The following is a 26,042-nucleotide window of genomic DNA, read 5'->3' on the forward strand; positions in this document are numbered from 1 at the left end:
CAGGTATGGGCGTGCTAACGGCTGTGAGGCTCTGTGGCTGCAGAACACTGAAGAAGAGAAAAGAGAGTTGGAGGATGAAGAAAAGAGGCGGAGATGAAGCAGAAGTTTAGCTCCAGAGAGGAAATGTTTCTGTGTGGGTGGGTGATAGGTTTGTAGCTTGAACCTATTCGCTGGAACGTTGAAGACAATATAATTACACAGCAAGCAAGACACGAAGTAGGCAAAGTTCTTCTTGTTACTCATTCAATTCAATTCAATTTTATTTATATAGCGCCAAATCACAACAAAAGTCGCCTCAAGGCGCTTCATAGATACAGAGAAAAGCCCAACAATCATATGACCCTCTATGAGCAAGCACTTTGGCGACAGTGGGAAGGAAAAACTCCCTTTTTACAGGAAGAAACCTCCGGCAGAACCAGGCTCAGGGAGGGGCGGCCATCTGCTGGTTGGGGTGAGAGAAGGAAGACAGGATGAAGACATGCTGTGGAAGAGAGACAGAGGTTAATAACAGATATGATTTAATGCAGAGAGGTCTATTAATACATAGTGAGTGAGAAAGGTGACTGGAAAGGAAAAACTCAATGCATCATGGGAATCCCCGGCAGCCTACGTCTATTGCAGCATAACTAAGGGAGTATTCAGGGTCACCTGGTCCAGCCCTAACTATATGCTTTAGCAAAAAGGAAAGTTTGAAGCCTAATCTTAAAAGTAGAGATAGTGTCTGTCTCCCGAATCCGAACTGGAAGCTGGTTCCACAGAAGAGGGGCCTGAAAACTGAAGGCTCTGCCTCCCATTCTACTTTTAAATACTCTAGGAACAACAAGTAGGCCTGCAGAGCGAGAGCGAAGTGCTCTAATAGGGTGATATGGTACTACAAGGTCATTAAGATAAGATGGGGCCTGATTATTTAAGACCTTGTATGTGAGGAGCAGGATTTTGAATTCAATTCTGGATTTAACAGGAAGCCAATGAAGGGAAGCCAAAACAGGAGAAATCTGCTCTCTCTTTCTAGTCCCTGTCAGGACTCTTGCTGCAGCATTTTGGATTAGCTGAAGGTTTTCAGGGAGTTTTTTGGACATCCTGATAATAATGAATTACAGTCGTCCAGCCTGGAAGTAATAAATGCATGAACTAGTTTTTCAGCGTCACTCTGAGACAGGATATTTCTAATTTTAGAGATGTTGCACAAATGGAAGAAAGCAGTCTTACATATTTGTTTAATATGTGCGTTGAAGGACATGTCCTGGTCAAAAATGACTCCAAGGTTCCTCACAGTGTTACTGGAGGCCAAGGGAATGCCATCCAGAGTAAGAATCTGCTTAGATACCATATTTCTAAGCTTTTCAGGGCCGAGTACAATAACCTCAGTTTGATCTGTATTAAGAAGCAGAAAGTTATGCATGAGGGAGACCTGCCTGGAGCCAAGTGTCGTTCCCCATAGCACTCCTTTTATTGTGGTTACATGAATATGCATAGGGTCATTAACATATGACGTCTACATAGGTATACATGTGAACAAAGAATACTGTGTGTGTGTGTGGGGGGGGGGTCAGAGTGTGACCCCATAAATGACTTCCCTAAACCTGCTGGTCTGGAAGTCCAACAGTTCATCTAAACAAAAGGCACTTAGCATAAAACAGATACAGCCACGTTTATCCTGCCATAAAACAATAAAACAAGGTACGACCTCTTCCCATGCTCCCAGGATGTAGGTGTGCATTCCAGTGTGGAATACACACCAAGCCTTTGCAGCCTGCTAAAGATCACACATCCTATCAGTACACAATTGATTATACACCTCTAAGCATCAGAATCAGAATCAGAATCAGAAAGGGTTTCATTGCCAAATGTTGAGCAGCTTTACAACATTAGGAAATTGCTGCGGTGCTTCAGTGCAAACATACTGTCATAAAAATATAAAAATAAGAATAAGAATTAAAAGTGCTAAGTAGATAGATATATACATGATATATACATGAGTGCAGGTGGTGATCAGTGCCAAACATGGAATGATGCAGTGAACACAGCGTAGGGTGTTAGTGGTGGGAACAGTCATACGGTTATTGTTCATGTGTCCGACAGCAGAGGGGAAGAAACTGTTCTTATGGCGAGAGGTTCTGGTGCGAATGGACTGGAGCCTCCTGCCTGAGGGGAGCAGGTCAAACAGACTGTGTCCAGGGTGAGAAGGGTCAGCTGAGATCCGAGCTGCACGCCCCAGTGTCCTGGAGGTGTATAGGTCCTGCAGAGATGGGAGTCTGCAGCCAATCACCTTCTCAGCAGAGCGCACAACACGCTGCAGTCTCTGTTTGTCCCTGACAGTGGCTCCAGCATACCACACGGTGATGGAGGAGGTGAGGATGGACTCGATGATTGCAGTGTAGAATTGCATCATCGTCCGTGTTGGCAGGTTGAATTTCTTCAGCTGCCTCAGGAAGTACATCCTCTGCTGGGCTTTCTTAATGACGGAGGTGATGGTGGGCTCCCACTTCAGGTCCTGGGTGATGGTGCTACCCAGGAAGCGGAATGAGTCCACAGAGGTGATGGGGGTGTCAGACAGGATGATGGGGGGGAGTGGAGCTGTGTGCTTCCTGAAGTCCACAATAATCTCCACTGTCTTCTGGGCATTCAGCACCAGGTTGTTGTGGCTGCACCAGGACACCAGACGTTCAACCTCCCTCCTGTAGGCAGACTCATATATGGTTAAACATTTCTAAGCATAAATGACAATCAACAATACAAAACCTAACAGCGGGGCTCAGGCAGCTCCGCCCACACAGTGACAGTGAAGCAGGTGAAGAGTAATAAATGAAGACAGCAGACAGGATTTGATAAGCTGATGTACAAACATGTAGAAATGGGTCCATACAGACTGAAGCGTGTCTCCTTTGCATCTTCCATATTTGATACTGAGAGTTTCCAGAAGAGCAAACATCAAACACGCCTCCAAACATGTGACGAGTCAGACTGACATCATTTCTACAGAGAACAGTGTGAGCTCTCAGCAGCTCACTTCAATAAGAAGGACAAAGTGCAGCAGGAATGACTAAACCCACTAACAGTCTGATATCCCCGTGTTCCTGTTGTTCTACAGCATCATCATTAATGCTGCTCCACCACCATCACTGCAGCTGACCAATCAGCTTCTGTCACGTCATGTGACGCTCTGTGACTCAGACTGGAGAAATGCTAAATGGCTAACCTGAAGCTAACCTGAGAAACAGTCAAAGTACTGATGATTCCTACAAAGTGTGTGTGTTCAGTATGAGATGAGTGTGAATGAAACCATGGAGGAGCGGGCCGTGGCTGCTCTCACACACGTTTGCTGCAGGGGCGGAGCTACAGAAATGTTCATGGGGGCAAAATCAAAGCCATTATTGTTGACACATATGCAGCTGTTACATCCTGTAATATGCATTAAATATGGTTCAAATACATTAAATGCATTAAATATACATGTTTCATATAAATAAAGTCTACAACGGTGTTTTCTTCAGCCCACATAAGGAAACAGTTGAGTCAGATAAAGACAGAAGGCCTTTTCCACGTCCCTCTGCTCAGTGTTAAAGTGCTGATGATGTTCAAGCTCAGGCAGCAGGAGGGATTTCTAAGCATCCTTCACTGATCCACAACAAAGGTCCAGAGTTTGATCCGTCCTAGTAGGACAGGAAACATACTGATAAGAGTTTCAAAGTGTCTTTGTAAGCAGACATGATTGAAATGAGCCAGTCTGAGTTTGGTTCCTGCAGTTTGTGCTTCATAAACAGAGCTGAAGCAGAGGCAGCGTGTGCCTGCAGGTGAATGTACACTGCTGTTATAAGAGCTGTGGAAACTCAGGTCAAAAGGACGTAACCATACTGCTGACAGTTCCAGGACATTCACAGAGTTACAGCATCATTTGTGAACATAAAGACAGAAAGCTCATCCAAATGCTGGGATTAAAAGTCTGTCCTGGTGGTGTCCAGTCAAATACGTCTCTGTGAAAGCTTCAGTCCAACAGGCTCCAAAGTCCTTCTGCTCATTTCCTCGCCGGGTTCTTGATGCTCCTGTACCATCTCTCTGTCATCTTCCTCGCTCCCTCTTTGCACTCACAGTCTTTGTGCATCATTAACACTCACATGTGGAAAACCAAAGTTTTACTGGGCAGAAGATGATCATCAGTGACTCTGTCTTTAAAACACTCTTGTTAGAAATGTACGACTTTAATGTGAAACATTCAGAGTTTTTTCTCTTGTTGTGTTTGTTTGAAGCTGCTTCCTGTTGGCTTCAGCTGTTTGGAGTTTCCATTTTCTAAACTTCTACATTCTGAACCTTCTTCAGCTCTGAACAGATGATGAAACACTGAATGATTTCAAGCACTTTGTCTAATAAACTTACATCTTTCATTCTCTATACAGATTGAAGAGCTGTGATTTGTCAGATATTGGCCTTGATTATCTGGCAGCAGCACTGAAGTCCAACCCCTCGTATCCCACAGAGGTGGACCTGAGTGGAACCTACAGCAACCTGAAGGACACAGGAGTGAAGCATCTGTGTGATTTCCTGGAGAGTCCACGATGTCGATTTGAAACTCTGAGGTCAGTCAGCATGTTTTAGTTGTGCTGAGATGAATATGATGTGAAAGTTGTGCTGACACTAAACTGCAGACATCAGGCTGATATTATACTGATCCACACTGAGGATCTTCATGGTAAAGTCTGTTTTCTTCTTCTCTGGTTTAGTCCATTGACTGCAGCAGAACAATGTTCACATTTCAAACAGTGATGCTCAACGTATGGCCCGCGGCCCACACGCGGCCTGCCCACCTTTCCTGATTCAGAGAGAGGGGACCCTGATTAACTGTGTAGCTTCTTCCTCACAGTTCTAAGTATCAGACACACCAATGAATAATCCACAGCTGACTGTCTTTAGCAGGTCAAAGGTCACGGCACACAGCACTCTGTGAAACAGTTTGAAGCAGGAATTCTTGCACATTTACAAACTGACACTGCTGCATGGCATGCTGGGTAATGCTAGCTGCTCAGGTATGGGTGTGGTAACGGCTGTGAGGCTCTGTGGCTGCAGAACACCGAAGAAGAAAAAAGAGAAGTGGAGGATGAAGAAAAGAGGCGGAGATGAAGCAGAAGTTTAGCTCTAGAGAGGAGATGTTTCTGTGTGGGCGGGTGATAGGTTTGTAGCTTGAACCTATTCGCTGGAACGTTGAAGACAATATAATTACACAGCAAGCAAGACACGAAGTAGTACGTGTACGACCGACAAACCTTACTGGACATAAAAGACGGTCTTTCTTATAACTTTCCAGAGTTCAAGTTTTGCAACACGGACGCTCCGTTTGCAGACCCCCCCATTCATCTCACCTGAGACGCCTTTGTTCTCTGGCCCTGGAGGCCGCAAATGCCGACGCAGAGGGAGAAGATCTGGCGTTCTGGTTCGACTGAGACGGCGCACTAACAGACCACCGTTACCCAGTTTATTACTGGCTAATATGCAGTCTCTGGAGAACAAGCTGTGCGAGCTTCGGGCACGGATCTCATTCCAGCGAGAGAAGCGAGACTGCTGCGTGATCTGCCTCACAGAAACCTGGCTATCGGACAAGGTACCGGTGTTCCAGATCTACTGGCGTTTAGATCAACTGGCGTTGGTCGAACAGATGTGTGGCAGTCTTGCGTTTCAGTAGCTGCTACCGACAAACCAGCAAAAAAACGCCAAATGTGTCATCTGTGACACTTGTGAGGTTGTCTCAAACACACTCCGTCAGTCTTGATGCTGTTGAACAACAAAATGTTTAAAAATGTGGCGAGTTTACCTGGTGATATCCTCATGCGCGACGCGATCGCGAAAACAGCAAACAAGTAACACCACGCCGATGTTGTCCACAGGACAGCAAGAGTAAACGATCGGGAGACTCTTGTCGTCGTTATCGTTCCCCTCGCACGGTTTATTTCTCCGAATTCAGCGTTTTTGCTTCACAACTACAGCGTGCTGTTTACTTTGTGCACTAACATGGAGTCGAGTCAACCAGCGCCACCTCTGGCCAAGTGCCACAGCCTACAGCCAGATCAACCTGTGACACATCTGCACCACGTTTGAATTCGTGTCATGCACATTTGTACCTTTCAATTGTGTCTGTTTGTGCGTCATGCAAATAAACCTTTGGAAAGAATGAAATGATATCATGTATTTATTATCAGCCTACATTTGTACAAAATTCCAAATTATATACACAAAGTCATAGAAATCACCACTCCAATTGGTCATCATGATTTTAATATTCTCTTTTTCCATAACAATGAAATACGCCTTGGACAAATATGACACATCAATATTTCATTAGTGTTGTCACATCACATCCTGTAAGCATCGTCTGTCTGTGTCTTTTCCCTGAAAATGAATATTTCCAGCCAATATAGGCAATCCATCAACATGGCTGGAGTTATATACAGTCTGTATAAGTGTGGTTAATCTAATGAACATTTGTAAGGAGACGGCAGTTACTGTGAATTCACAGCAGTTACACAGTGATTAGTAATAAACAGCCAGTGAGAGTGAGTGGATATGACTGTTCCCACCACTAACACATGACCATAGCCCACTACTAGATTAACTTGTGACACATCTGCACCTGCTGCTATGATCACAGTGAGTAGAGGCTGAGTGGCTGCACTTACCCCTGGTACATCCAAATCTGCCCACAAACATGTTGAAAGATGCAATGCCAGCAATGTGGATTGTCAACACTAAAAACAATCGGTAAGCAAAGACAACAGGGATCAATTTTTTCTGTTTATTTAGCACCCACAACATTTGTAGTCGCCTTCTGCACAGGGGAAGTCCACACACACCGTGTGGTACCACTTTCCACAGAAGGTGCAATCTGCAAGATTGAATGAGGTTGTCAGGGTCATTGTCTTACTGTTTATTACTAATCACTGTGTAACTGCTGTACATTCACAGTAACTGCCATCTCCTTATAAATGTTTATTAGATTGACCACACTTATGCAGACTGTATATCACAACCAACTCTAACATGTTTGTTTGCAGAGGGAAGACACAGGCAGACTATGCTAACGACATGTGATGTTACAACACTGGTGAAATATTAGTGTGTTCACGACATTTTTCGTATGGGCAAAAGTATTGATATCAGGATGGTGATTCTTATGTGTATGTCATTTGGCATTTTGTACAAATGTAGGCTGATAATAAATACATGATATCATTTCATTCATTTCAAAGGTTTATTTGCATGACGCACAAACAGACACAATTGAAAGGTACAAATGTGCATGACACTGATTCAAACGTGCTGCAGATGTGTGTCACAGGTTGATCTGGCTGTAGGCTGTGGCACTTGGCCAGAGGTGGCGCTGGTTGACTCGACTCCATGTTAGTGCACAAAGTAAACAGCACGCTGTAGTTGTGAAGCAAAAACGCTGAATTCGGAGAAATAAACCGTGCGAGGGGAACGATAACGACGACAAGAGTCTCCCGATCGTTTACTCTTGCTGTCCTGTGGACAACATCGGCGTGGTGTTACTTGTTTGCTGTTTTCGCGATCGCGTCGCGCATGAGGATATCACCAGGTAAACTCGCCACATTTTTAAACATTTTGTTGTTCAACAGCATCAAGACTGACGGAGTGTGTTTGAGACAACCTCACAAGTGTCACAGATGACACATTTGGCGTTTTTTTGCTGGTTTGTCGGTAGCAGCTCCTGAAACGCAAGACTGCCACACATCTGTTCGACCAACGCCAGTTGATCTAAACGCCAGTAGATCTGGAACACCGGACTCCGCAATACAACTACCGGGGTTCTCTGTGCATCGTGCGGACAGGTCACAGGATCTTACTGGGAAAAGCAGAGGCGGTGGTGTATGTTTCATGATCAACAACAGATGGTGTGATTATGCGAACGTGCACCCGGTCAAATCCTTCTGCTCACCGGATCTGGAGTACCTGATGATTAAGTGCCGGCCATTCTGGCTACCGAGGGAATTTACAGCAGTGATTATTACGGCTGTTTACATTCCCCCACAAGCCGACACTGACCGTGCACTCAGGGAACTGTACAGCGCGATCAGCAGTGAGGAAACCGCACACCCAGAGGCAGCGTTTATCACAGCCGGAGACTTTAATAAGGGAAACCTGAAGAAAGTCTCACCCAAACTCCACCAACACATCCTTTTTAACACACGTGGAAACCGGCTACTTGACCACTGCTACACCTCTTTCCGGGATGCGTACAAAGCCCTCCCCCGCGCCCCATTCGGCCAATCAGATCACCGCTCCATCCTGCTCCTGCCCGCCTACAGGCAGAAGCTGAAACAGGAAGCTCCAACCCGGAGGGCGGTGCACTGTTGGACGGACCAATCGGAGTCTGCGCTGCGGGACTGTTTTGATCACGCGGACTGGGAAATGTTTCACGTGGCTGCTAGAGACATTGATGAGTACACAGACTCAGTCTGTGGATTTATCAGGAAATGCGTGGAAGATGTCGTCCCATCCATAACAGTTAAATCCTTCCCAAATCAAAAACCCTGGATTAACGGAGATGTTCGCGCGGTACTGGCGGAACGGAACACTGCTTTTGCCTCCGCGAACACATCGGACTACAAACACGCACATTACCAACTCCGGAAGACGATCAAAGCAGCCAAACGTGAGTACAGGGACAGGGTGGAGCAACAGTTTGACAACCCTCGGAGTATGTGGCAGGGACTGAACACGATCACAGACTTTAGAGGGAAAACCAGCACACCGCAGACCACGGCCTCTCTGTGTGAGGATCTAAACGTATTCTACGCTAGATTCGACACAGCGAACACCATGAGACCGGACAGTGTGCGCACCGCGGATGACGTCAGTGCGCACGCTGTGTCTGAGGAGGATGTGCGGAAGTGCTTCAGGAAGGTGAACGCACGCAAAGCTACTGGTCCGGACGGGATTCCCGGCCGCGTCCTCAAGTCATGCGCGGCTCAGCTGGCTGGAGTGTTCACGCACATCTTCAACCTTTCCCTCTCTCTGTCTGTAGTCCCAGCCTGCTTCAAAATGGCCACCATCGTCCCTGTACCCAAATCCTCCACCATCTCCTCATTGAACGACTGGCGACCTGTAGCCCTGACCCCCATCGTAAGCAAATGCTTCGAGAAGCTGGTCAGGGACTTCATCTGCTCTGCACTACCCGACTCACTGGACCCTCTACAATTTGCGTACCGCCACAACAGGTCCACTGATGATGCCATAGCCCTGACACTACACACTGCCCTGTCACACCTGGAGAAGAGAGACACGTATGTGAGAATGCTGTTTGTAGATTACAGCTCAGCATTCAATACCATCGTTCCCTCGAAGCTGGACAGGAAACTGCAGGATCTAGGACTGAGCAGCTCCCTCTGCAGCTGGATCCTTAGCTTCCTGTCTGACAGACGCCAAGTGGTCAGACTGGGCAGCATCACCTCATCCCCCATCACACTGAACACTGGTGCACCACAGGGGTGTGTACTGAGCCCTCTCCTGTACTCACTCTACACCTATGACTGCACAGCCACTAACAACTCCAACATCATTGTGAAGTTTGCGGACGACACTACAGTGGTGGGTCTTATCACCAATGGTGATGAGACGGCTTACAGGGAGGAGGTCAGCGCCCTGACCCACTGGTGTCAAGACAACCATCTCACCCTCAACGTCGCAAAGACAAAGGAGTTGATAGTGGACTTCCGGAGGTGCAGAGAAGTACACACCCCCATCAGTGAGCAGCTTCCGGTTCCTTGGTGTACATCTGGCTGAGGATCTTACGTGGTCAGTACACACAAACAAAACAGTGAAGAAGGCGCAGCAGCGCCTCTTCTTTCTCAGGAGACTGAAAAGATTCGGCATGAGCCCCCGCATCCTCAGGACCTTCTATCACTGTGCCATTGAGAGCATCCTCACTGGATGCATCACCACCTGGTACGGCAACAGCACCGCCTACAACTGCAAAGCTCTCCAGCGAGTAGTGCGGTGCTCTGAACGGATAATTGGAGGTGAGCTTCCCTCCCTCCAAGACATCTACAGGAAGCGCTGCCTGAGGAAAGCGGAGAGGATCATCAAGGACTCCAGTCCCCCCAGCCATCAACTGTTCAGACTACTTCCATCAGGAAGGAGGTTCTGCAGCATCCGGTCCCCAACCAGCAGACTGAGAGACAGCTTCTTCCACCAGGCCATCAGACTGCTGGACACTTCATAGACACCTCACCTTCACTACTGGAACTTCAACATTATGCACTACATACTGTACAGTAATGCCACTGTTTTGCACATGTCTCAACTCAGTATATTTTTATATATTTATTGTTTACTCTATTTAATTTGTAAAATATGTGTACACACACACACACACACACACACACACACACACACACACACACACGTAGGAAAATATTTAGTATACACATCCAGAAATGCATACACTATTATATATTGTACATATATTTATTAGTTTCAGATTTAGCCATTCTTGTATTCTGCTTGTTTACGTTATTGTATTTTTGCACACCTCTGTTGCTTGTGAAGCTCGCAAACAAGAATTTCACTCACATGTGCTGTACCAGTGTACCTGCACATGTGATGTGACAATAAAAGTGATTTGATTTGATTTGATTCCTACAAAGTGTGTGTGTTCAGTATGAGATGAGTGTGAACGAAACCATGGAGGAGCGGGCCGTGGCTGCTCTCACACACGTTTGCTGCAGGGGCGGAGCTACAGAAATGTTCATAGGGGGCAAAATCAAAGCCATTGTTGTTGACACATATGCAGCTGTTACATCCTATAATATGCATTAAATATGGTTCAAATACATTAAATGCATTAAATATACATGTTTCATATAAATATAGTCTACAACGGTGTTTTCTTCAGCCCACATAAGGAAACAGTTGAGTCAGATAAAGACAGAAGGCCTTTTCCACGTCCCTCTGCTCAGTGTTAAAGTGCTGATGATGTTCAAGCTCAGGCAGCAGGAGGGATTTCTAAGCATCCTTCACTGATCCACAACAAAGGTCCAGAGTTTGATCCGTCCTAGTAGGACAGGAAACATACTGATAAGAGTTTCAAAGTGTCTTTGTAAGCAGACATGATTGAAATGAGCCAGTCTGAGTTTGGTTCCTGCAGTTTGTGCTTCATAAACAGAGCTGAAGCAGAGGCAGCGTGTGCCTGCAGGTGAATGTACACTGCTGTTATAAGAGCTGTGGAAACTCAGGTCAAAAGGACGTAACCACACTGCTGACAGTTCCAGGACAGTCACAGAGTTACAGCATCATTTGTGAACATAAAGACAGAAAGCTCATCCAAATCCTGGGATTAAAAGTCTGTCCTGGTGGTGTCCAGTCAAACACGTCTCTGTGAAAGCTTCAATCCAACAGGCTCCAAAGTCCTTCTGCTCATTTCCTCGCCGGGTTCTTGATGCTCCTGTACCATCTCTCTGTCATCCTCCTCGCTCCCTCTTTGCACTCACAGTCTTTGTGCATCATTAACACTCACATGTGGAAAACCAAAGTTTTTTCTCTTGTTGTGTTTGTTTGAAGCTGCTTCCTGTTGGCTTCAGCTGTTTGGAGTTTCCATTTTCTAAACTTCTACATTCTGAACCTTCTTCAGCTCTGAACAGATGATGAAACACTGAATGATTTCAAGCACTTTGTCTAATAAACTTACATCTTTCATTCTTTATACAGATTGAAGAGCTGTGATTTGTCAGATATTGGCCTTGATTATCTGGCAGCAGCACTGAAGTCCAACCCCTCGTATCCCACAGAGGTGGACTTGAGTGGAACCTACAGCAACCTGAAGGATTCAGGAGTGAAGCATCTGTGTGGTTTCCTGGAGAATCCACGATGTCGATTTGAAACTCTGAGGTCAGTCAGCATGTTTTAGTTGTGCTGAGATGAATATGATGTGAAAGTTGTGCTGACACTAAACTGCAGACATCAGGCTGATATTATACTGATCCACACTGAGGATCTTCATGGTAAAGTCTGTTTTCTTCTTCTCTGGTTTAGTCCATTGACTGCAGCAGAACAATGTTCACATTTCAAACAGTGATACTCAACGTATGGCCCGCGGCCCACACGCGGCCTGCCCACCTTTCCTGATTCAGAGAGAGGGGACCCTGATTACCTGTGTAGCTTCTTCCTCACAGTTCTAAGTATCAGACACAACAATGAATAATCCACAGCTGACTGTCTTTAGCAGGTCAAAGGTCACAGCACACAGCACTCTGTGAAACAGTTTGGAGCAGGAATTCTTGCACATTTACAAACTGACACTGCTGCACGGCATGCTGGGTAATGCTAGCTGCTCAGGTATGGGCGTGCTAACGGCTGTGAGGCTCTGTGGCTGCAGAACACTGAAGAAGAGAAAAGAGAGTTGGAGGATGAAGAAAAGAGGCGGAGATGAAGCAGAAGTTTAGCTCCAGAGAGGAAATGTTTCTGTGTGGGTGGGTGATAGGTTTGTAGCTTGAACCTATTCGCTGGAACGTTGAAGACAATATAATTACACAGCAAGCAAGACACGAAGTAGGCAAAGTTCTTCTTGTTACTCATTCAATTCAATTCAATTTTATTTATATAGCGCCAAATCACAACAAAAGTCGTCTCAAGGCGCTTCATAGATACAGAGAAAAACCCAACAATCATATGACCCTCTATGAGCAAGCACTTTGGCGACAGTGGGAAGGAAAAACTCCCTTTTTACAGGAAGAAACCTCCGGCAGAACCAGGCTCAGGGAGGGGCGGCCATCTGCTGGTTGGGGTGAGAGAAGGAAGACAGGATGAAGACATGCTGTGGAAGAGAGACAGAGGTTAATAACAGATATGATTTAATGCAGAGAGGTCTATTAATACATAGTGAGTGAGAAAGGTGACTGGAAAGGAAAAACTCAATGCATCATGGGAATCCCCCGGCAGCCTACGTCTATTGCAGCATAACTAAGGGAGGATCCAGGGTCACCTGGTCCAGCCCTAACTATATGCTTTAGCAAAAAGGAAAGTTTGAAGCCTAATCTTAAAAGTAGAGATAGTGTCTGTCTCCCGAATCCAAACTGGAAGCTGGTTCCACAGAAGAGGGGCCTGAAAACTGAAGGCTCTGCCTCCCATTCTACTTTTAAATACTCTAGGAACAACAAGTAGGCCTGCAGAGCGAGAGCGAAGTGCTCTAATAGGGTGATATGGTACTACAAGGTCATTAAGATAAGATGGGGCCTGATTATTTAAGACCTTGTATGTGAGGAGCAGGATTTTGAATTCAATTCTGGATTTAACAGGAAGCCAATGAAGGGAAGCCAAAACAGGAGAAATATGCTCTCTCTTTCTAGTCCCTGTCAGGACTCTTGCTGCAGCATTTTGGATTAGCTGAAGGCTTTTCAGGGAGTTTTTTGGACATCCTGATAATAATGAATTACAGTCGTCCAGCCTGGAAGTAATAAATGCATGAACTAGTTTTTCAGCGTCACTCTGAGATAGGATATTTCTAATTTTAGAGATGTTGCACAAATGGAAGAAAGCAGTCTTACATATTTGTTTAATATGTGCGTTGAAGGACATGTCCTGGTCAAAAATGACTCCAAGGTTCCTCACAGCGTTACTGGAGGCCAAGGTATTGCCATCCAGAGTAAGAATCTGCTTAGATACCATATTTCTAAGCTTTTCAGGGCCGAGTACAATAACCTCAGTTTGATCTGAATTAAGAAGCAGAAAGTTATGCATGAGGGAGACCTGCCTGGAGCAAAGTGTCGTTCCCCATAGCACTCCTTTTATTGTGGTTACATGAATATGCATAGGGTCATTAACATATGACGTCTACATAGGTATACATGTGAACAAAGAATACTGTGTGTGTGTGTGGGGGGGGGGTCAGAGTGTGACCCCATAAATGACTTCCCTAAACCTGCTGGTCTGGAAGTCCAACAGTTCATCTAAACAAAAGGCACTTAGCATAAAACAGATACAGCCACGTTTATCCTGCCATAAAACAATAAAACAAGGTACGACCTCTTCCCATGCTCCCAGGATGTAGGCGTGCATTCCAGTGTGGAATACACACCAAGCCTTTGCAGCCTGCTAAAGATCACACATCCTATCAGTACACAATTGATTATACACCTCTAAGAATATATGGTTAAATATTTCTAAGCATAAATGACAATCAACAATACAAAACCTAACAGCGGGGCTCAGGCAGCTCCGCCCACACAGTGACAGTGAAGCAGGTGAAGAGCAATAAATGAAGCTGCTTCCTGTTGGCTTCAGCTGTTTGGAGTTTCTAAACTTCTACATTCTGAACCTTCTTCAGCTCTGAACAGATGATGAAACACTGAATGATTTCAAGCACTTTGTCTAATAAACTTACATCTTTCATTCTCTATACAGATTGGAGCGCTGTGATTTGTCAGAGATCAGCTGTGATTATCTGGAAGCAGTGCTGAAGCTCAACCCTTCGTATCCCAGAGAGGTGGAGCTGAGCTACCAGAAGCTGCAGGATTCAGGAGTGAAGCAGCTGTGTGTTCTTCTGGAGAATCCACAACATCAAATTGAAACTCTGAGGTCAGTCTCCACGTTTTAGTTGTGCTGACACTGTCGATCTGTGGAACTAAAACCTTTATACAGGAAGTCTGGTTCAGCTCTTTGTAGACCTTCTAATCTCTGATGCTCTGAGTCTTACTCAGTAGATGATGCAGAGTTGTGAAGCCGATGTGGGTGAGGACACTCGCCCAGCTCTAACTACTTTGACGTCCAGGCGGCTTCCCTGCTTGTCCTGATACAAACAAACCTGAGTAACCTTGCAGGTCAGATCTCATCAGTCACACCTGTTATGGCAGCTCTCCTCTAGATTGTAGTTCTTGTTAACCTGGGATGGTTTTAGAAGCCTGGACCACAGACTGCAAGGGAAGATATTACTGGGAAAGGCCAAAGCAACCTATTAGACCCATTAAACACTAACATAGATGAATACTCAGATTTAAACCTTTATTGTTTCACAAAGGGTTAAAAAGGGAACGTCCGGGACTTCCGGTGTGGCGGTAGAGCAGTATGGTCGCATAAGTACAGAGCTCCCGTAAGCCAAGTGGATAAACTCCGCTAAAACACGAATTGAAGCGTGAGACAGAACAACTTTGGAAGATGAGCGGAGGGACAACAAAAGCAAAGAATAAAAAAACTACGGACACCCAAGGTAAAGACATAAAACATCCGAACAACGAGGACAAGCTAGCACCTGAAGCTAATATGGCCGCGCTTCAAAACGGACTGGATTGTATTAGCAAACAAATTCAATCACTCCAAAATGAATTGAAATCAGACTTCACGACGTTCAAAGAAGAAATTACTGGCCAAATGAAACACGAACTGTCTAAATTCAAAGAAGATATCGACCAGAAGTTTAAGAGCATGACTACAGAACTCAAAGAACAAGAAGGGAAATTAGAAGCTGCGCTGACGCGCACGGAAGAAATGGAGACGTGGAGCCACGAGGCCAATCAAACCCTGACAGAACTAATGAGAGAACAAAAAGCGATGATGACCAAATTGGATGACTTGGAACTGCGATCCAGACGTAACAATCTGCGGATCTACGGAATACAAGAGGGAGCCGAATCTAAGGCAGAATCGCTGACCCAGTTTCTGGAAGCCTGGCTCAGAGAGGAGCTTAATATTAACATCAACCTCCAGATTCAACGCGCACACCGAGCATTAACCCCGAAACCGGCAGCGGGTCTCCCCCCAAGGTCAGTCGTTGTCAATTTCCAACAATTCACAACTAAAGAGATGATACTTAAAAAGGCATGGGAAAAGAAAATAGTCACTCTGGACGGAAGCAGGGTTTATTTTGACCACGACTACTCGGCGAGAATGGTGCAAGAACGTAAAGCGTACGTGAATATCAAAAAGATATTAAAGAAAGAAGGCATCCGCTTCCAGACTCCTCTCAGCAAGATGCGGATCCACTGGCCAAATGGAGTGAAAACTTATGGCAACGCGGAGGAGGCTGCTAACGACCTGCAAGCGAGAGGATACAACGTGGAAAAAGGGATAAACAGCCGGGAGAGAGCGAGCGCCGAGGGACGTCTGTCAATCGGGGCAGCGACATGGAAACCGGTCTGGCCCACGTATGCTGGTGCGGCTAGCAGGCGAGCTCGAGAGAGACTTCAAGAATTTCAGCATAACGATAACCATGCATGAGAGGCGTATAAGGAGACGTATAACAACAAGATGGATTCACGGTGTGTCTGGTAGGATAATATGGAAACACAAAGTTGGCTAGGGATGGACAGTACACAATAATGACTAGTATGAGTGTGACAATCTTTCGTGAGTCATATCTCATTACTGGAGGGGGGCCCTTTCAATATGAGAGACATACCCCCCAAAAACAAAGAGAGGAACAACAGGTGGGGAAGGTGGCTGGTACCTCTTTATTGAAGTCCTCTTATCTGTATATAGTTAAACTAAGTTGTAACTTGTTGATGAAAATGTTTTGTTTAAACAAGGGTTCAATGGAGTGCCTGTGGGGGTCTCAAAAGATAGCCGGTAGATCACAAAAGGATAATGCTCACTACACATGAAGAAATAAAGTGTATGTCCTTAAATGTTAATGGAATCTGTAACCCAGTTAAAAGAGCCAAGATTATGACTAAACTGAAAAAGGAGAAGACACAGATAACTTTCCTACAAGAAACTCATTTATCATAAATAGAACATGAAAAACTGAGGAAATTTGGGTTCAAAAACACCTTTTACAGCTCTCATAAAAACTCTAGGAAAAGAGGGGTTGCAATTCTCATAGCTAACTCCCTTAAGTTTCAATCTCACAAAGAAATAAAGGATAAGGAAGGTAGATATGTCATTGTCAAGGGTGTGATTGATCAAACAATGGTCACATTGATGAATGTGTATGCCCCCCCTGAAAGTAATAAGGAATTCTTTAAATTGATTTTTGATATTCTTGTGCTTGAAGCAGAAGGTATATGCATATGTGGAGGAGATTTTAATGTGATACTAGATAGTGACTTGGACACAACCAGCCTGAAGAAAAATAAAAATTCAATTCCAAAATTAGTAAGATATACATTGGAAGACACTAACTATTTTGATGTCTGGAGAGCTTTGCATCCGCTACAGAGGAATTATAGTCATTATTCAGCAACACATTGTGTATATTCAAGAATAGACTACTTCTTTATGCAAAAAGGGAATAGAGATATAATAACAGACTGTTGGATTGGAGTGGCAGATGTGTCGGACCATAGTGCTATCTACTTAAAAATCTATCTTAAAGGTAGACCAAGAAACACAATATGGAGATTAAATGTGGGGCTATTAAACAATAAATCTGTGGTAGAACAAATACAAAAAGATGTCAAAACTTATTTAGAAGAAAATGACAATGGTGAAACCGATCCAATTATTTTATGGGACTGTTTGAAGGCAGTTATACGTGGGAAACTAATCGCAATATCAAGTAACCTTAAAAGAGAAAGAATGAAGCAATATAATGAATATGTGGATGAATTGTCACAATTGGAGAATAAACACAAACGCAAGGTGGATGTCAAGATACAACAACAAATGAAAGATATTAAGAAGAAAATTAATAATTTACTCTTATATGACATGGAAGTAAAAGCGAGATATGTAAAACAGAGCTACTATGAATCAGGCCCTAAAGCTGCACGACTATTGGCAAGACGTTTAAAAAAACAACAGGCAGAAACAACAGTCAACAAATTGTATAATTCTAAGACAGAACAAATGACACATAACCTAGAAGAGATAGAAAGTATCTTTACCGATTATTATAAGGACCTGTATCTACAAAATGCACCTACTAATAATGGCCTAAATGATATTAAAACATTTTTAGACTCCTTAGATTTACCCTCTATTGGAACAATACAAAATGATCGCATGACGGCACCAATAACGATAGAGGAGATTCAGAAAGCGATTGGAAAATTACGAACAAACAAGGCACCAGGCAGTGATGGGTTTCCTGCCGAATGGTACAAGAAATGTGGAAAAGAATTGATACCCTTACTCCACCAGACTCTTAATTGGACTCACACTAAACATGTGATTCCCCCCTCTTGGAGGGAGGCAATTATCACGGTGCTGCCAAAACCACAAAAACAAAGGGAATACTGCCAAAATTACAGGCCTATATCGGTGTTGAATGTTGATTATAAAATCTATACTACAATCCTATCAAATAGGCTCCAGTCGTTTATACCAGACCTGATAGATGAGGACCAAGCAGGTTTTGTCAAAAATAGACAGGCACAAGACAATATTAGAAGGACCCTACACATCATACACCAAATACATAAAGACAAGATACCGGCTGCATTGATAAGTTTAGACGCAGAAAAAGCCTTCGATCGAGTCAGCTGGGAATTCCTGTACCTAACCATGGGAAAGTTCGGGTTCACTACGAAATCAATCCAATGTATTAAATCTCTCTATGACAAACCGACTGCAAGACTAAAAGTTAACGGCTCATTGACAAAGACATTCCAACTAGAGAGAGGAACTAGACAGGGTTGCTGTTTAAGTCCAACCTTATTCGCCTTGTATATTGAGCCATTGGCACAAATGATTAGACAAGACGCCCTAATAACAGGAATAGAAATCAATAGACAAGAGCATGTAATTAGTCTATTTGCTGATGACGTGTTGATAGCCCTCAAAAACCCCATAAACTCTTTTATGCAGCTTACAGAAATGTTAGGAAAATTTGGTACGCTTTCTGGCTACAAAGTAAATATACTTAAAACTCAAGTTCTAATGTTTAATTGTATACCAACTCAAAATCTTAAGGAATGGGAAATAAAGTGGGAGGCAAAAACCCTTAAATATTTAGGTATAAATATAACCAAAAACTATGACAAACTATATCAAAGTAACTATGGACATATAAATAACAGGATAAGGCAGGATATGGAAAGATGGAATACATATCCGTTAGGATTTAGTGACAGGATAAATGTGATAAAGATGAATATCTTACCACGATTGCTATATTTATTCCTCTCTCTTCCGATAAGCATACCTCAAACCCAATTCTCAGAATGGGATAAGTATATATCTAGATTTGTCTGGGAAGGCAAGCGGCCAAGGGTACGATACACTACTTTACAGCTTACTAAGGAGAAAGGAGGAATGTCGCTTCCTAATTTAAAAGAATATTTTCGTGCTGCACAGATACGCCAGATAACATATTGGTGTAGTGATGATTACGGGGCTCGCTGGAAGGATGTGGAGCTCTCCACACTCAATGTCCCAATCCAAACAAACATGGGTATGAAAAAGACCCCTGAATACGTAACTAAAGACCAAGATAGGAACCCGATAATATCCTTTACATTAAATGTATGGTATGATACAGTAAGGGAGTTCAGGATTGGCAAAGAGCTTGGTTTGCTAAAATGGATAGCCTTCGATGAAGAATTTAGACCAGGAAAATTGGATCTTGGTTTTAAAAATTGGAATGAAAAGGGAATCACAGCAATTTGTTTATTAATCAAAAAAGGAGAAATTAAAAGTTTTGAAGAATTAAAACGGGAATACAACTTAAATAACAAGGATTTTTTCAGATACTTACAGGTGAGAGATTACTTTAATAAAAACATAAAAATAGAGGAAGACAAAATCCATCCTATTATAAAAATAAATATACTGGCATATAAAAGTGTTATTCCAAAAACAGTGTCTACCCTATACAAATGTTTGATGGAATCAAGACAGGAATCAACTGTATATGTTAAAGTAAAATGGGAAAGAGAGCTGAGTGAAGAAATCACTGAGAGGGTGTGGTATGAAACATGGAAAGAACATAAGAATACAACTCACTCATTGAGGTGGAGAGAATTCATCTGGAAAAATCAAATTCGCTATTTTATTACACCTAAGATTAAAAATAAACAAACCAATACACAACAACAATGTTGGAGGCTGTGTGGATGGGATGAACCAGACCATACACACATTTTCTGGAAATGCAGAAAAATTCACACTTTCTGGGTTAAAATTCACTCGGCTCTCTGTGATATATTAGGTTATATTATTCCTAGAACCTGCCTTGTTTTGTATCTAGGGTACTTGGAAGGTACTGTAGATGTAAAGGATCGTTACCTGGCTAAGATTCTCCTTTTGGCAGCAAAGAAGGCCATCACCAAAAACTGGCTTAAGACAGAAACACCAGGAAAGCAGCAGTGGGTAGCAATTGTGGAGGACATTATGGAGATGGAGAACCTTACATATAAACTGAAATTAAAGGAAGAACGCTTTTTGAAGGACTGGGGAAAATGGTTGACGTACAACGGAAGGGGAAAAAACAGACTGAACTGAATGAAGATGAGCATACAAGAAGAAAAAAAAAGTGAAATGAACGATGGAAATGTTTGACACCACAGGCATGTTTCCTTTTTTTCCTTTTGTTTTCCTTTATCTTATTTTTCTAATTATTATTCTATATGTATCTATATTTTTATACATATATATTTGTTTGTTTCTTTTTCTTTCTAATTTCACTGTCTTGAGTTTGTGACTCTCTTTGTATTCTGTTATTCTGAAGAAACTGTATGCGTAATGGACAGGTGAGTTGTTCAAATAAATAAAATAAAAAGTTAAAAAAAAAAAAAAAAAGGGAACGTCCACAGTTTAGACTGCAGCAGATTTTATTAAAGCAGTTTGACAGGAGCAAAGCAAAAACACAAAGAATAAGTGTTTCACATATTAATACATATAACATAATAATAAAAGAAAAGCAAAATAATGATACAAAAGAATGAAAAAGTTGTCCAGAGCAGCAGGATGTCTGAGGTCTGCAGAAACACAAAAACACAGCAGCTAAAAATAGTTGTTGAAAGAAAACGAGGTGGGAGCTGCTGATTCCTGAGCTTTGATACTGGATTAGCTTCAGTAGTTATTCCCATCACTGCTGTAGGAGCTACATTTAGTCACAGCTGATTGTCTCCTTTGACCAATCAGAAGACTACTGTTGTAAAAACAAGCAGACAAAGAACCAATGAGAGTGAAGAACAGGATAAAGAGCTCGTGTGATGGAGGCAAAGCAATAATCAGCAGACTGTAGCAGTTTCTATCTGGATGAAAGTAGAAGGAGCTCAGCGGAGCTCAGTCCCATATCTTTGGTTAGAAACAACATCAGTGATTTCCTGCTGCTCGAGATGATTCCAGCAGCTCTCATTCCAGCAGCTGATGAGAGAAACAGCTGATGGCTCACAGCTCGTGCACTGTTGGATCTCCAGATGTTCACGTGGCTGAAGTCTGTGAAGAAACTGTGGTCCACGTAGTTCACACGGCCTCAGATTGGACCGAGCTCCCTGGATCACTGCAGCATCCTCAGCTGGTACATGGACGTCTCTGCTCCTCAGTCTTGGAGCCCCTGCAGGTCCGTCCACACCACCAGGGTCTTCTCACTCACCTTTCCTTTGTCCTCGTCCTTCATCGGCCGTGCTGTGTCTTTGTTCCTGCGGTGTTGTTCCCACGATGCAGCGCTGATGTTCCCTCCTTGAATGCACAACAAGTACGGTGCTGGTCTTTCTCGGGTGGAGCAGAGACAGATTGAAGTCTTTCAGGCTTTAGTGCCGACTTCCCTGACAGAGGCTGGACTCCATGGTCTGCACAGGAGGCTTCTACACTGTGTGGAGGTGACTCCTGGACTTGAAGACAGGCTGCAGGTACATGTGTGATGAAGAGGAGCTACAGCAGTGTGATGGAGCTGCAGGTGTGAAGGAAGTCCTGCTGTCCTGTCCCACCCTCATCTTTGCTTCCTCTGTCTTCTCTGGACTTGTCCTCCTGTTTCAGAAACAGCACTGCTTCATGCCGAGGGTGGACGGGAGCGTTGGCTCTGATTCTTTTACCGTCCACCACAAGGAGACACTGATGCTGACCTCCTGATTCATCTGCATGTGTTCTGCTTCACACTGCTCACCTCCACCAAAGACTTCACAAACATCTTCTTTCTTTGAGTCCAGTTTGTCCCACAAACACTTCCAAATCTCCTCCTCTGTGATTCTGCAGCTTCTTGCAGTGTGACTCAGCTGACTTCTGACAGACCACAGACTGGCACAGCATCCACATGTGTCTCCTTTCAAACAGGCTCTTGATGTTTCCTCCCACATCATTCTGGCCTCTCAGTCTCCTTTGTTCTCCAGCTCTGTAGCTCCAGCTGGTGAAGCTTCAGTTTTCCATGTTGGTAACAGTAAACTACAGCCTCTGCTGTCAGCTGGGTAACTAAACAGAGCTGCAGCACGTCTCTGCGGTGGTGCTACATCCAGCCTGCAGACGGCCGTCTACATGTTGTAGTGGTTTACAGTCACCAGGGGGCGCTGTCCCAGCCATGCAGGCAGTGGGCTGCTCTGCTTGTGCTGTTGTTGGTGAAGCTGAAGTGAAAGTGATAGGTTTGTAGTTTGAACCTATCCACTGGAACGTTAAGGACAATCTGCTACGCAGCAAAAAGCAAGACACAAGGCACCAAAGTTCTCTGGTTTACTCATGCATGAGGGAGACCTGGCTGGAGCCAAGCGTCGTTCCACCACTTGACCACCATCAGACTCTCAGCCAGGCTCCCCATAGCACTCCTTTTATTGTGGTTACATGAATATGCATAGGGTCATTAACATATAGCATCTCACATAGGTATACATGTGAACAAAGAATACTGTGTGTGTGTGTGTGTGTGTGTGTGTGTGTGTGTGTGTGTGTGTGTGTGTGTGTGGTACTGCTGATCAAAGGGTCATATAACATCCTTGGTCAGGAAGAGGGTAGACCCCCCTTCACCCTAGATGGTTCACCCTAGATAACATGGTGAGGAAGTCCAGCAGTTCATCTAAACAAAAAGCACTTAGACTAGAACAGACGTAGCTACGTTAATCCTGCCATAAAACAATAAGAGAAGGTACGACCTCTCTCGTGCTCCCAGGATGTGGGTGTGCATTCCAGTGTGGAATACACACCAAGCCCCTGCAGCCTGCTAAAGATCACACATCCTATCACTACACAATTGATTATACACCTCTAAGAATATATGGTTAAATATTTCCTAATACAAATGACAATAATAAAATCTAAACCCATCATCACCACCCTGTATTGTCATTTTTTAAGGCTATACGGCATATATATATCTTCAGCTCTACACCACTTGTCAACATTTTCAGTGCAGGCTTCATTTCATACACACATATTAGCCTTAGCATCCATGTCACTCTGCTGCAACAGTATGAAATTGGTAAAGGTGTTAGCAATCATTTTATTCACCATCGATCTTACACATGGCAAAATGCAACCTGTAAACAAGCAAAGCAAAGCCAATAATGTAAGAATGGGAGTCAAAAACTTTAGAAACATATTCCACCATGGTCCAGATGTCAACCAGGCTATCCAGCCTTGTGACGTGTCTCCTCCTGATGTGTGGTCCGCCACATATTTCTGCAGAGCAGTTAAGTTCTGCAGTGCCTCATAGATGTCTCCTCCAGTCGTATATCCATCCGGAATAAACGTACAACATGTCTCTCCAATCAGCTTACACACTCCTCCTTGTGATGCTGTTATCAAGTCTAGGGTCAGCCTGTTCTGCAGTACCATCGTTCTGATGGCCTTTTGCTCCTCCGCTAAGGCTGTTCCCAGAGTCTTAGTGAGATTAATGTGTCGCAGTAAGGCATATCGGTTGATCTCCACATGATCCCGCACCTCTGCAACTCCGATGTTTGGGATCAAACTTTGGAAGAATTTAGCTCCTCCACTCCAAATGCGGAATTCTCGTGGCACTCCAGTGTCTACTGTCACTCCAAAAGAGTTAGGTGAGGCTATATTCACCTCACGCTTCCGTCGGTTGCTAGGGTGATGTTCAACTCTGTCCATGAAGAAGACATGATCCGATAACTTCACCACGGCACACAATCCTCCCCATCCCTCAGGGAGTGATAGATAGGCTTTATGTCCACACAAGAAATACCAATCAGCCAAAACTCTTGTTCCTTTACTGCTCGGCACCATCCTTGCACATCCTGTCCACTTCTGACTCTTTGCTTTTACTGGTATCCTGTAAGCCCGGTTGGACTTGCATTCAGTCCTCCTTAATGTCAAGTTCTCAGCTCACTTTGCACTGGTCAAGCATTTCATACACCTGCTCTCATTCTCTGGAGGGCAGTAGGTGTATATGTATCCACATAAACGAAGCGGCAGCTCCCCCACTGACAGTGATCCATTGTTCATCACACACAACGGCAGTTGAGCTGTATTCAGCTTGTTCAGCAATATTATGTCTGGCAGTGGGTCTGACACTTGAGGCCAGGCCAATAAGTCAGTTTGCTCAGAACAATTCACATCTATAAGTGGCGACTTACTCCAGGTGATGTTCAGAGGTGTACTATAGTTGGCCTGGGACCAGAGGACTCTGTTGCCAGGATGAGTTGCTAAGCCCAACAGACACCAACTCCTGTCCTCTGGTATGCTGTACGGCCACAGTCCAGATGTATATGCGGATAACGGCATATGAGCACACACATAGCAGTCCGTCCTATTGTTCAAGTGAGCAGTTGTATTCATAAACTGCCACCAAAAGTTTGTAGAATAGCCATGAGGGTATTGGGTGTGGTTTCCTTGGACATACAGGGTCTCCACAGCTGACCATGATGACATCAAAGCCATTACACCCAGCAGGGTAGACAACACTTTACCAGCCATTCTGATGAGTACCTGTGGCTCAGTTGGTTTCTTCACCGGATTGAGACGAAGGGCCCTAGAGGCTTTCCCCCCCTTTGTACCCGGTCTTCCTGCCACTTACTCCGAGCTGGCCTGGATGTGTGTCACCTTTTTGCAGTGGCTTTGGTGTATCCAGGTGGGTCGTTCTGCAATCTTCACAGCAGTTGGTGTTGTCAGCAGAGCCTGGTATGGTCCGTCCCACCGTGGCTTCGACCAGCACTTCCTCTTTATGACCTTTATCAGTACCCAGTCCCCTGGCTTCAGACGTTCTTCCTGTACAGAAACAGAATCATCTGGCAGATTATTTGCACTCATGACTTCTTTGCTTTTCAGCATTTTAATCATCCAGTCTGCTAGTGTGTTTTCTTCTTCTGCTTTATCATTATCATTACAAAACACTGGAACTCTAAATGGCCTGCCATATATTATTTCAAAAGGCGTTAGGCCATTATCAGTTGGCGTGATTCTCATATACATTTTCACTAGCTCAATGCAGTCTACCCATGTTCTGCCTGTTTCCTCCATTGTTTTCCTGAGTCTCAGCTTTACTGTGCCATTAGTCCTTTCAACCAGCCCTGCACTTTGTGGGTGATATGAGCAATGGTTTTTCAGCGTTATCCCCAGATGTTGTGACATTTTCTCAATTACTTCATTCACAAAATGAGGACCATTGTCACTGTAAATAGTCTGGGGGATCCCATGCTCTGGGATCACATTTTTGCATATCACTTTAGCCACTGAAATAGCATCTGCTTTCTTAGTGGGGACAACTTCTACCCACTTTGAGAACGGGCACACAATCACCAGGCAGTACCTGTAGGTGTTACAGTTAGACAACTCAATGAAATCCATATGGATTACTTCAAATGGGTAGCTGGGTCTGGGAAACTTTCCTCTCCTAGGTCTGAGGTTTCCCTGAGCATTATGTTTACAACATATTAAACATGCTTTACAAAAATGTTTTGAATAAGCATTGAATCCCAGTGTGAAAAACTGCCGTTCGACTGCTGCCACCATCCCAGCTGTCGAGACATGGCAGAGCCCGTGGCTCAAACTTGCAGCAGTCCTATATAGGTTCTTAGGCAATATAGGTTTATCACAAAGATAGTAGACATCACCTCGCAGGCTTGCTCCTTTAGTGAGCCACAGCTGCTTCTCAGCTGGAGGTGAGTGTGACTGCATGTCTGCTAACACATCATGTGTGATGGGCGTAGTTTGCTCCTGTGACGCCAGAACATGAACCCCATGTGTTCCAAGGGCCGCTTCCTTTGCAATTTTATCTGCAA

The 26,042-nt window shown here is 44.1% G+C and overlaps 1 protein-coding gene and 1 pseudogene across 1 annotated transcript; one reads left to right on the plus strand and one right to left on the minus strand.

Moving 5' to 3' along the window:
• Positions 1-3,708: 3,708 nt before the first annotated feature.
• Positions 3,709-15,022, plus strand: LOC146608824 (ribonuclease inhibitor-like). The gene is made up of 4 exons (XM_085348693.1): positions 3,709-3,794; positions 4,395-4,574; positions 11,713-11,892; positions 14,404-15,022. Exons 1-4 carry the CDS (start codon positions 3,709-3,711, stop codon positions 14,594-14,596), a joined length of 639 nt encoding a protein of 212 aa, XP_085204819.1. The 3' UTR covers positions 14,597-15,022.
• An 8,201-nt stretch (positions 15,023-23,223) lies between these two features.
• Positions 23,224-24,755, minus strand: LOC146608825 (uncharacterized; annotated as a pseudogene).
• Between the last annotated feature and the right edge of the window lie 1,287 nt (positions 24,756-26,042).

This window comes from Diplotaxodon limnothrissa, linkage group LG23, assembly GCF_057381915.1.
Source record: "Diplotaxodon limnothrissa isolate DT_005_m linkage group LG23, D_limnothrissa_male_GT1.1, whole genome shotgun sequence".
Taxonomy (NCBI): Eukaryota; Metazoa; Chordata; class Actinopteri; order Cichliformes; family Cichlidae; genus Diplotaxodon; species Diplotaxodon limnothrissa.

What these genes read in the sequence shown, in the direction of transcription:
- LOC146608824 (XM_085348693.1), top strand. Translation starts at nt 3,709, where the DNA reads ATGATTGAAATGAGCCAGTCTGAGTTTGGTTCCTGCAGTTTGTGCTTC. An exon ending in TGTCGATTTGAAACTCTGAG is followed by an intron (nt 4,575 to 11,712) that starts GTCAGTCAGCAT and finishes TTCTTTATACAG; the next exon opens with ATTGAAGAGCTGTGATTTGT. An exon ending in TGTCGATTTGAAACTCTGAG is followed by an intron (nt 11,893 to 14,403) that starts GTCAGTCAGCAT and finishes TTCTCTATACAG; the next exon opens with ATTGGAGCGCTGTGATTTGT.